The following is a 13467-nucleotide window of genomic DNA, read 5'->3' on the forward strand; positions in this document are numbered from 1 at the left end:
AGATATCATATCAGAATTTCCACTATTTCTTTCTCTCTAGGTTAGTAATGAAGAATGTTATATAATGTAGTTTTATGTAACTTTAATCATGATTTTGGTCTTTATTCTTCTAAGGTTTCTTATTTTCTTCCTTCTAGATTAATGACGAAGAATGTTAGGAATGGGTGAGAGCCAGACAAAGGTAAATTGTTTCAAATGGGTCACAAAAACAACTTCAATTAACTCAAAAATGATATCAAAATACTTTTTTATGTCTATAACTTTAAATTGTAAAAGTATAAAAGTTAAGAAAAAAAAGACCTTTACATACCAGATAACTATAAAAGAATATATTTTTATTTAAACCAACAATTTAAAAGGTTATGTATATTAACCCAAAAGAAGCCAGAAAGGTAAAACATTGGTTGAAATAAAAATATATTCTTTTATATTCAACTGGAGTGTAAAGGTATTTTTTTCTTAACTTCTATCAAAATGCATAAATCCCTCCAGTATGCACCACAAATTTTTAAAGATAAGAAGTATGATCATTACAGCAAATTTCTTTATTTTTTATAAGTAGAAATGTTATCATACCCAGGGCTCACGCTGTCACTCGCCATATTCGGCAATGGCTATTATTTTTGTTTTTTGGCGAAGAAAAATTGTAATTGGTGAATAGACCGGCGAAACACTGTTTGTTTACAAAATGCTAGACTGGTTCACTACATCAACGTTTTTTTAATGCAAGTATGTGGTAAGCAGATAAAAATGAATAACCCGTCTGCATTCATGTACTAGAGATGGATCAGTTCGGTATAGTGACACCACAGACCTATTTCCTTGGAATCTGTGAACTTTACAAAGCTAATGCTGAGATCATTTTTAGAAAAGTCATTAGTATGTTATCAGAAAAGGGTATTGAAGTGAAAAATTTATGTAGTGTCAGCTCTGATGGTGCTGCTGTGATGGTTGGGTCAAAATCTGGGGTAGTTACTAGACTAAAGCAATTTGTACCAGGTGTCCTAGCCACACACTGTATCGCACACAGACTAGCTTTGACTTGTGCCACAGGAGCTGACAGCATACCATATCTTGTCAAGTACCAGGATATTATGAATTCCATCTTTAAGTTTTTTAAGCAAAAAATATGGCAACTTTGACTGCAGTGCAGAACATTATCAATGCAGAAGAAAAGAGGTTTAAAGCGATCTTTCACACCAGGTGGTTAAGTTTTGAAGGTGCAGTAGATGCACTGCTTTCCAACAACTCCAGCCTTGTGTCTGTATTTATGGAAGAGACCTCTGGTAAAGCTCTTAGCGTGTATAAACCCATCACTTCATTCAAATTTCTGTATGTGTCACATTACTTAGCTGATTGTTTGAAGCCATTAGCCATTTTGTCAAAAACATTTCAGAGGAAAAATCTTAATTTCTCTGAAGTTCACCCACTGCTTGCTTCAACTATTGAGTGTCTGGAGGAAATGAAACAAAACAAATCTGGTGAAATGCTGTCAAAATTTCTGAACGAGGTGCCAGCTGAGCCTCAGATTCAGCTGGACTGTACACTTTTCAGTTTGGTGGGCATACCATAAGAGACAGTGCAGTTCAAAGGTCTGAGGCAGAAAACATATGTGATAAGTTCACAGAAAATATGATAAGAAGTCTGAATGACAGGTTTTCAGATAATGATGATTCAGTTATTTTGACTTCCCTCACAAATTTCTTCAACCCACTGCTCAAAGACACAAGACATTTCAGCAGACATTGACACAATCAATGATTATTTGTCAACCTTCGGCCACGAGGGAACAAAACAAGAATTGAAATCATTTTCAAAATTTGCTAGATCTACTTTTGAAAGTGGAAGCAAGTCTGTAACAGACATTAAAAGTTTCTGCAATTTTGCAGTAAAATACAGAGAGCCCTTTCCTGCAAGTGCAGAACTTGCAGAGAGACTGCTGGTAGCTCCAGTTTCAACAGCTGATTGTGAGAAAGGTTTTAGTAAGCAGAATTTGATAAAAACGTATCTGAGGAATTCAATGAGTACTAGAAACCTGGAAAATATCATGTGTCTGTCAATAGATGGTCCAAACACTGGACATTTTGATTTTAAACGTGCCTTTAAAATCTGGAGTACAAAAAAGAACAGACGTATTCTAATGTAATCATTGAAACAAAGGCACCAGTTGTAACTGTAAATGAGTAGTAAGGCACAACAAAATGACATGCTTCAAGGCATGTATATATTTTTTCATTTTGTCATGAATTTGTGTTCAGATTTTCAGCATGAATGTTACTGAAACTTGTCAAGTTTAGTTTGGTGATGTTTGAGTGATGATATATATTTTATTAAGCAGGGCTCTCACTAGAGAGACTTGGGAGAAGTGGTCTCCCAAAACAAACCAAACCTCACCCTTCGTAAGCTAAAGGAAAAGTCATCTTATACAGATTATATTATAGAAGAAAAGAATGCTATTGACTGTAAACTTTTCCATAAGTTTGTAAAATTAGAGCAAAACTTCTCCTTGGTTTGCAAGTCTAGAGAGACCCCTGTTTAGCAGCATGTAATAACAGTTACTTTTAATTTAGTGACTCGTCTTCCCATGTCATTATTGTAATGATTTGTGTGTGAAAAACATTGAACTTTGTAACTGTTGTTTTATAATAAATTTGATAAATGATAAATTCATGGAAATAAAATGTATGATAAGAACTTAGTTGTCATTTATTCTTTGACTGTCTTATCGTATGTGACTGGCTGGAGGGTTGGATACGGATCAAACCTATCTGGCTAAAACTGGCTAAAATTGGCTACCAAAAAAATCATTTGGCTAATAGCCTGGCTACAAAAAAATTTAGTCCAGGGTAAGCCCTGATACCAACATAAAAGTGCCCAGATGAGCCACTTAAATAACTCTTATTATGTCAAAAACTATCAAACCTATTTCAGTACCTTATTTGGGCACTTTTATGAATTACGAAAAACTGAAGCAAGATTTCATTATAATTTTATGTTGTGTACATAAAAAGAAGTACAAAAAAAACATCGGGTCTTACTTTTTAACTCATAAATTTCATTAAATGGCCCATCCAATGCAGGTCTAGCTTGTATCAAGACCGAGAAATGTAATATTATTAAAGTTTATGTGGGTTTTAGTCAAAACATTGGTCTTGATGCATCTAAATTTACTCTCTTTTCTCCCCTCTAAGATAATGATGAAGAATGTTACATGATGCAGTTTTATGATGGTTTTGATCACGACGTTCTTCTTTTTTGCATCTAAAATTATGCTACGTTGCTCCTTTTAGGTTGATTATGACAATTTAGTACAGCCCACCAATACTTTTGTAAGAAACATTTTAAATGTCACTCAACTTCTGCTTTGATAATTTTAAATTTTGTGATAAAAGAAGAGAATAGTATAAAATATAAATATTTAAAAACAGAGTATGGATAAAACAAAATTACATTAAAAATGATATTAACACTTAATTAAACCATTATATCACTTAGAAAAATTAGGCATTTCTAAAACAAAACAACCTTGTTGAATATATGCTACAAAAATACCAACTTACAAAATAAAAAAACATGAAAGAAATACAAAAAAATCAACTGAATGAAAATATCACAAGTGACAACCAGTAAGCAATAAGTATAGAAATTATAAAATATAAGGACTAAATGCCTTAAAGACACTTATACAGATTTTATACAAATACCCATCTGATCCAGTTTGCAAGTATGTTCCCAAACATGGCAAAAAAGTTGAAACACAAGAAGCAGGTAACTGGGATGAAATATATACCTGAAATATGTGAATATGGATAATTAGTTAATCATAAGAACTTCAGCTTAAGAAACTTTTACATAAATCAGTCTGTCAAAGTTACATTACAATAATAACATTAAAGCAAGTTTTATTTTATTTTAATTCATCTCAGAGATGGTCAAAATTGTTTTAGAAAGCTGGTCTTAATAGTCCTGTATATAATTAACACTGTTACAAGATCTTTTTAAACTAATGTCACAGTACTGTAGATAATAACACTTTGACAGTATCTCTTGAAACTCATTATTACTTTAGAGAGGTAACAATAACAGTGCTGTATATGATAACACTGTTACATCATTTTTTCAAACTCAGGGTTATTTTAGAGAGGTGGCTTTAACAATGCTAGACTTATTTGTAATACTGTGGGAATATCTCTCAAAACTATGGGTTAATTTAAAAAATTGACCTTAAAAGTCATTTACATGATACCACTGTGACAATATATTTATGAAATAGGGGTTAGGTTGCCTTAGAAAAGTTACCTTAATAATATTTTAACAGTCATGTATATGGCAACCTTGTGGTAATATCTTTTAAAAACTCAGGGTTACTTCAGAACAGTGCTTTATGTGATAACACTTTGGCAATGATTTTCAAACAGAATGTCATTTATGAAGTCATGAGACTGCTATGCTGAACTAAGCTACAATTACCTGTAATTATAATAAAACAGGTTAAACAAAAAAGACCATAACAAGTCTTTGTGAAACAGTCATAAATGCATTATAGTGAAACAACAAGGGTTACTAAAATTATAAAAACAAAGTATTAGTTTAGGATATACTAACATGGTACACTGTTGAGCAATGATCCTATGTGCCTCATAATACTGAATAATGCTCAATTCCCCATGACATACAGTTTTAACTTAAAAATACTAATTTTAAAGCACACATTGTGTTGATATTCCCTTCCAGTTGAATATACATAAATACATCTGTGACTCAGTTTAGCAGAAAGAGAAACCAACTCTAAGTTCAAGAAAATCTCATTTTTTGTAAGATAATAATAAGGATATAGTACAATTCAGAGCTAAATCAGTTGGAATTAATTTTCTTAATTACCTAAGTTACTGCTGTGAGATTAGTATATATATATATATACATACACACACAGGCACATAATTATATATATATATATAATAATTTTAAAACAGAACCTACTGGATCCATGAAGTTGTTTACTGGTACATTGTACTGGGTCTAGTATATACTGAGTAAAATGTTACTTACTTGGAAGGATGAAATTTTGGTCCAATGGGAGAATATTAATAAGAACAGCTGGAAAATTGGTCAGTGTGACAAAAAAAACAAAAAAGACGTTGAAACACTGAGGCCATATCTGTAAGACAAAAGTGTAGAAGCATATAAGACATTTTTACTGGTGTAGGCTTTGAATAAATTTTTAAAATTTTATAATATATTTCAAAATTGTGTAATAGAAATAGCTATATTAAGTATTTGCATTTTTACAAATCAGTGTATGTTGTAATAAACATAATGGTAAAGGATGTTAGTAAAGAGTTCAAGTTCTTATCTTTACTGGTTAATATTAACACAACCTATAAAAATGTAATGTAAAATAATCTTTGTATTTTAAGTAAACCCATATGCATATCTGTAATACAACTTAGCTCATACACATATTTTACTATGAAATAGCCCATACACAATGTATATGTGTTTTGAAAAATAAACCACTTACAGATTTGTGCTACAAATATACCTACAATTTAACTTTTCATTGTAAAGTAGCCTACGAACTAGCCTGTAGTATAAATAAAACAGCTTTGCATTGTAAAGAAACCTATAAACTAATTTTTACTATAAAATACCTTTTACAATATATATAGAGATGTACAGGACTTAATCATAACTTATACATAAGGTTCACATAGTATATTCTAAAATATTTACAGCAAATATGTCACATTTCATAATAACTAAATTACAATTGTTAGTAACTGATATTTACATTTTTCAGTTAATGTTCAGAAATATTGATAACCAGTTTCTACGTAAATATATTATGTACTCACACTTTGTGTAACCCTATGTGCACAGGTGGAGGTCAAAGTGTGCATGCCTCAACCTTGTATAAAGTTCAACCAAACATGTTATTAGGCACTTGATGTCAGTAATAAATATTTCATGTTATCATATGATGTTAATTTTGTAACAGCTAATCATGGATAATGATTAGCCAGACACAGTATACAGGGATGCTGAGAAAAAACTGTAGATATGCATTTAGGAGGTTGTACAAGTTATGCAAACACAATGTGCAAACAATACTGTCAAAGGTGTTCTTATTTTTCACATGAACATCAGCTTGCACTATAAATTTATTAGTCTGATTTGAATCATTTGTAGTATTTAGCAGATATATGTTTAGTACAAAAGCTTTTGTAACACATTGTGTTTTTGTGTACAAGAGACTTCTACTGCTGACTAAAAACTTGCCACATTTTATGAAGATATACTTTATAAAATGAAAATTATAGTCAGCCTTACTTTCCCAATAATTTTAATCAATGCCACACATGCTTAGTTAACAAAACCATTCAGTTACATTAATATGATGTTATTACCACTGGATTCATGTATCAGAAACTTCATCAAAACAGTAACAGTATGTTTAATAAATGTTTTGGATTAACTCAAGTTTAATCTTCAGTTTCTTGAAAGTAAGCAAGAAATTATGATTTTTGTGGGAATATTTGTAAAGAATATACAATAGCAAGTAATGTTAAAGAATTATAATGGAATTAATTGGAATAATAACTGTGGATTGTTATGATAAAAAGATACATTATTTGACTAACAAAGTTTCTTTCAGTAATGGTTGAATGCCAAATTTAGCTATATCTAAAGTGGTGAAATTATATATTCTTATTTCATTGTGTTGACATATTGAAGAGAGAATATGTTGTTTAGATTTTTCAATTTTCATTGACAATCCCATGTACTTACAAGCTTGAACTTGAAGATGATGTTTAATTTCATCAGTGATGAAGGCCTTACAGCCTCCATAAATATATATGTACCTAAGCCATGAGCTAATACCCATGTAGAAATTATTATGTATCTTACATTACAAAAATGTTTTTTTTATTTAATTTACAACTACATGAGGGCTACCAGACTGTAATTATTGTTGTTGTTTTTTTTAGAAACAGGACATTAACCACAGATTCCTAGTCAGCACATCAATCACTGTTTCTTGTTCAGCCAAAAACAAAGAGCCATCATAAACTATAAGAATATGGATATATGGAATTACCATGCAAAATTTTGGAAATAAAACAATTCCTGTGAACCCACAGTATAAAACATATGACATGTAATTAGTTTATCTCATTCTTACCCTTTTAATTATTGCTAAACCTAATATTGAACTACTATCACTACAAACATAGATCAAGAAATCTTAATTAAACATGTAACATGCATATAATTTAATAGTAAAAACAAAAGATACAGGGAAAGTGATTAAAAGAGAATGTAGTTAAGCTTTAGATGCTGACATAGTAATGTTTGTAAAATAAGGTTTATTTAATATTCAAACTTTTCATGTTTTTGATAAAGAGAAAGATCTTACAAGCTTTATTAAATAATAATATTATAATTATTACTAAATGGTGGTGTAAGAACAATTAAATAATTTTACAAAAACAAGTAGCTGGTAAGCAGTATAAGGAACTTCAATGCACTCTTAAATTAACTGAAGGAGATATTGGTAAAAAATATCTAACCTTTCAAGTCTTTGTAGAATAATACAGTGACCAGTAAAAAGTATCAAATAATATACATACGTTTGTAACAATGTGAAATAAACATAGGTAAATTAATTTAGTCAATTTGTATTGAAACTATATTCTCCTATTTTCTTTAAAATGTAATTTTCAGCATAATATTTTACCTGCTTAAAAATCAACCAATAAGGAGGGCTTCTTGCCACCAACTTCCTGTCCACAAGAGCTTTCATTGTTAACTGTTCATAATATTTGTAGAAATGCTGGAAAAAAATTGTGGTAGTAGTTACACATGACAGTAAAAAGGTTGCCGTTATTTCATTTCTGTATTCAGTTAAGACACTAGAATTAATATTGAAAACTTTTCTTAATTTCACTTATTTTACAGAAACTTAAAGAAGATTTTATAAAAAAAATACTCTCCTACACTTCTCAATTGAAAATATAAAATTGCTTGTTATTCATTAATTGTACAGGAGAGTTGAAAACTTGTAATTAACTGGAATTATTTGTAATAAAATAAGAGATTATTCACATTGTACTTCTTAGTGACAGTGATACACAGCCAGTATAACTAAGATTATTAATTATAAGGAAATTGAACTTGGTTATTTTACAAATAAAATATATTTGATATAATATTTGTTCCTAGGTAGCTGATGTTATGAAAGAAACTGTTAAAAAAAGTCACAGGTGTGAGACTTACTGCAAATCAAGTTCTCAGACAAAGAGAAAGTAAGGTTCAGTAAAAGATATGAATTTCACATTACACATGTTGTTTATAATTGTAAAGCAATTGGATTGAACATAAAACAAGTTGCATAAAACATAATTAAATATTTCTATTTCTATTTAATCACTTTTCATGTTTACTGGAGAAATAATTATTTGACTCATTGAATTTAAATACATGCTAAAGGCAGTATGGTAAGAAAGAAATTAAGAAATATAATTTTGCTCTAAACAACCTAATTACAGTTACAAACAATAAGAATTATTACAAAATAAATTCTAATTTTAGACGAAATAAACAAACTTTTGTCAGAGACTATTTAAAAGCCTGTTGAGGTAACTCTTTTTCTCAGATTCTCAAATCTGTATCTGGGACAATTCTTGTTCCTGAGGTACAGGCTACATGCTCACTATTGTAGAATCTGATGACACTGAGCAATAAACATATAAGTATGATAACTCGATTTGTCACTTGAAATAACTATGATAGGAATACATTTCATTTACAGTCATTTGGAGTTTTTCATGAATATTAAAAATAAACAGGGAAGTTGAGATTTAACTGAATCTACACCATTATTTGTTTTTATGGTTCTCATAATTAATTTTAAAACTACAGAATAAACACCTCCTCTCTCTCTCTGATCTGTAAGTTGTATTTTCTGTCCCAGTAAGTTTCCTTTACAAACTATTAAAATGATTTATTTCATAAGCTTATGATTTTTTTCTGATTTTTTAGATATTCATGTCTTATTGACCTTGAGTTATGATACCTACATGTACCTCTTCTTACAGCTTGCCTGTTTTTTGGAATTACTGTATTCTTAATGTTATATGACAGATTTCCAAACAAGTTTTCAAAGATAGTCCTTACTTTTTCACCCCAACTGAGTAAAGCATGGGTTGTGAGATAAAATATTTACACTTTAATCGTAACTTTCTCAAGCAACAGGTGTATAAGTTTAGGGTAAAACAAATTTATAAAACCCACAACTGATGTGAAATAAAGGGTTATATTTCTTTTATTGTTGATTTAAGAAACAGGTTTATAGCTGTAGTTTTAAAATTAATTATGAGAACCATAAAAACACCAAATAATCTCAACTTCCCTGTTTATTTCTAATAGAGAGTCTGTTTGGTAAGCTTGGTTCATGATCAAAGTTTCTTCAATAAGAATTTACATTCATACAGAACATGATCCAAATATAAATTCTGAACTAATCCTAAAAAATTCAGGTTTTTCCTCAAAATACACAATAAAGCAGCTGCTACTTGGTAAATTCATAAAATAACAATGTTATATTTGCTCTAAACACTGAACAGAACTATGAAAAGTATGCTCTTTATGGTTATGTTATTCACACTACAAGCTTTTATTGTGTCATCAAAATCATTGGTTACATAGTGCCAGGGATTATAATTTCAAACAAGTATAATAATGTTTTTATTTTATAAATATAAGCAGGGATCAATATACATGCATAACCTAGCTCCATATAATGATATAGATCTTTTAATGTTACAAAATGTACTGAAACAAGAAACTAAAAACTACAAAATCTGAGTTGCTTAAAAGTTGAAAAGGTATCTGTACCATAGGTGAGGCTCATATAATTACATGCTGATAGAGCAGCAGCTAATTAAAACAAACAAGTGGATTTTGTAAATGTCTTAAAATCTTTGGACAAAAGTTAAAATGATAACACTATTCATTTTTAGTATGAGATAAAAGGATTTGCATTCTTTTTAATAAAAACTCTATGGCAGTTTTACAGACTTATACATATGATTCTACTTAATACAAATTCACAGAAATTATATGATGGGTAAAACAAACTTAAAACTCAAATTTATCTATTTTAGTTCAGTATCAGTAGTTACCACAGAAAACAAATTTAAAGTGTACTTCTTGTATCAGACAAGAGTATTCTTTTGAAATACAGTTCAAAGTTGAGGTAAAGTGTGGGAATAAGCCAAATTATTTTTAGCAATAACTTCTGAATTAAGTTTTAGAAATGGAAGACTGAAAAGATCAGTAACTGAAATCAGTACATCATGATTAATATTAAAGAAGTATTTAATTGAAATACACGGGAAAAATGGAATTTTTACACCAATTTTAGGTATCATAATGGGATCAATAGAAATGATAGCTATTTACAAATAGAGATTTTCAAATACTATGTACACAGAATAATTATAAAAAGCCATTTTAGTATGTTTGAACACTCTAAGAAAGTTTCATGTACATTATGATTCTATTTGAATATTTTTACCTTATTATTTAATAATAAATAATTTTTGACAAAAGAAATGAAGCTACTGCTGAAAAAAGTAAAAAAAAAGTTGCAAGTCCTTTATTATTTACAGCAATATCAAATACATGGTTTTGAGTATCCCAACTAGTTTTTAAAGGAAAGCCCTTCTGAATAAAAAGAATTATGCCCCCTACATTTATTTTTCCAAAATTTTAGTTATGACTGGCTTATTGATGTAGTTAACAGAATAGTTCAAACAAATTAAACTGTCTGTTTCTTCCCTTATTGGCAATTCTTAAGTTTGATATAAATAATGAATTCTAACTATTTAATAAAGTTTTCTCACATATGGCTTTGTTGTATTCTAGTTTTAAGTTTTATAATGCATCAAAATAATTTCATTTCAGTTTGGAATATTTTTAATGGGTCATAAAGGTCACTGAATGTCTACTTTATATTAGAACTTTTCATGGTCTTTCATCAGATATTTTGTTTTTATAATAGGTTTTAAATTTTGTATGCATTTGTATTCAGTTTAATAAGTATCTTAATACTGACCAGAAGAATTTTGCATTTTAATTTAAATCTTTTTATTCTAAGCTAAGTGTTATGTAGAATATGATGTAGCAAATTCAGAAAAAACCCAGAAAAACACAAAAATAATATGTATACAGATGCATACAAATCTTTTAGTAGTTTGGCACTATATGTAATTCCAAAGGCATCATTACAAGAAATAAAACTCATTTCCTAAATTACAGAGCATGTAACAAGATTAAAACAAATATATGTATTCAAAAATTTGTTTTAGATACTAAAACTCCACCTCATATCAACATTAACATATCACTTGCCTAATTATGTTCACATATATTTGTTTATCTTTCATTTCATGTTTCAACCACTCTTCAACTTGTATTCTTTATGTATTTTAACATTTCATAAAGTAGTGTATGAATATATTTTCTGTTAAAAACTAGTTTGAACACTCACAACTGTGTGTTTTGTGTTCCAGTAAATAAAAAAGTTCAGCCTTTTTTTACTAATCATTTTATTTGTGTGAGTAAAACTCTTTTTTGCATATAACACTAACATTTTTGGACAAAATGTACACTCCTTTCAATCTGTGTTCGTTGACTTCATCGACACGAAAATGATATAAAAATTCCACTTCTCCTGGTTTTCATTTAGATACAAAATCTTATATCCATTGTGGCCAATATTCTTGCTAATTTTCTTTTCAAGTTAATTTTTATTTTCAGAAACTGTAAGTGCTTGTGAAAAAAAATCTCATATCAAAAGTGTGAATTAAACACTGATATTTTGTAATACAACTATAAAATAACTTACAAAAAATATTATTGTAATCTAGTATTTTGACTTGAGTCAACCTGAAAAGATATGTTTAAATTTGTTGATTTTGGCCATTTCAATAATCTAAATGTTATTGTATATCTTAGCTTAGCTTTCCATATGTTAAATTGTAAGCAATAAACAACTAGAAGTTTGAAAATATTATACTGATATTTTCATGAGTTCTGTTACCTTTCAGGTTTTAAATTTAAAAAATAGTGTAACAAACAAATTTCTATTTCATTTTAACAAGAATATGTAACATGCCAGTTACATTATATCTAAAATATTCAGTATTAATGAGGTCCTTTTGCTCAATATCAAAATACCAGAGTTTATCAAGTTGGCTGTGATAGGTGCTATTTAAATGATCAAAGTAAAATGATAAAAGTATAACAAAACAATTTCTTAAGAAACTGTTTAAATGATTTTTCCCTGGCCTCCACAGAATGCAAAAGGTGTTAAAATTCAATCAAATTAGAACTTACTGTTAAAGGAAGGGCAAAATATGTATCCAGAGCCAAGAGAAGAATGAAAATTGCACTGACAAAAGAGTATATAACTGCTGTTCTGAGATCTGGTACTACTACAGGCAAAAAAAACAGAAGGTTAATAGGAGAGAATAATTAGAAAAATAGTGTTATCATTTGAGATTAGTAAGATTATAAGGAAATGGAAGCAAAGGTTAAATACTAAGACATTTTCATGTACTAAGAGATTTCTTATGTATGTTTCCATCTTGTGGTTATAAATGAAATACTCTTCAATACATTTTATATGTAGAAAAAGTGAACAAATAAAGCACTCACTATTAAAAACAATAATGTATATTCATGTATACACTCATATAAAAACCTTACCATTTACATTTTCAGAACTCAGTGCTAAAATTAATAATCTAATTATATTAAAACGATGGCATGAGCATCTATATATCTATCTATCTTGGTATGTATGTGATAGAAATAATAAATACAATAGTACAATCTGTTGTGCTGAAATACAATATCTCAATGTCAGAAGTATAAATTGAGGATTTAGAAATGTAGTGCCATCTAATAACTGTCTCCAGAAACAACAATCCATACAAAATATTTTACAAATTGTGTTATGGTATTAACAAAAATGGTTATTGCATGTACCATAACACAATTTAAATAAAATCAGTAACCACACAACAAGAACATGACTTCAACTACGACTGTACATGAGGGTTTGATTATATCTTTATTGATGTAAGTTTTAAATTTAGTTCTAAAAAACTATTATTTTTTTCAATAAAGGGTAACACTTAATACATGAAAAATTAATGTTTATGCTAGTAACATTAATGAAACTTTTGAGCTCTGTACATTTAATCATTTTGATGCAAAGAGTTGTGTATGATTAAATAGCACAATCCAAACAGTTTTCCTTAACATTACTTCCAGAAAAAACAAACTTTTATTACCACTTTTAGAATGAATACTACAATTACTAATTACTGGCACAAAAAGCAGCCCTTAGGGAGCATAAAATTGTCTTTTGAGTGGTGTTTCTGCTAGTACATATTC

The 13467-nt window shown here is 29.0% G+C and overlaps 1 protein-coding gene across 1 annotated transcript in view; it reads right to left on the bottom strand.

Annotated features, from left to right (window-relative positions):
* Positions 1 to 13467, bottom strand: part of LOC143245570 (equilibrative nucleoside transporter 3-like) — a 63034-nt gene that overhangs the window by 14699 nt on the left and 34868 nt on the right. The window contains exons 7-10 of the mRNA XM_076491930.1: positions 12403 to 12500; positions 7739 to 7834; positions 5050 to 5158; positions 3705 to 3790 (exon numbers count right to left, since the gene is read on the bottom strand). Coding sequence (XP_076348045.1) covers positions 3705 to 3790; positions 5050 to 5158; positions 7739 to 7834; positions 12403 to 12500 — 389 coding nt within the window. The remainder of the gene's footprint in view (positions 1 to 3704; positions 3791 to 5049; positions 5159 to 7738; positions 7835 to 12402; positions 12501 to 13467) is intronic.

This window comes from Tachypleus tridentatus, chromosome 2 (genome assembly GCF_004210375.1).
Source record: "Tachypleus tridentatus isolate NWPU-2018 chromosome 2, ASM421037v1, whole genome shotgun sequence".
Classification (NCBI taxonomy): domain Eukaryota; kingdom Metazoa; phylum Arthropoda; class Merostomata; order Xiphosura; family Limulidae; genus Tachypleus; species Tachypleus tridentatus.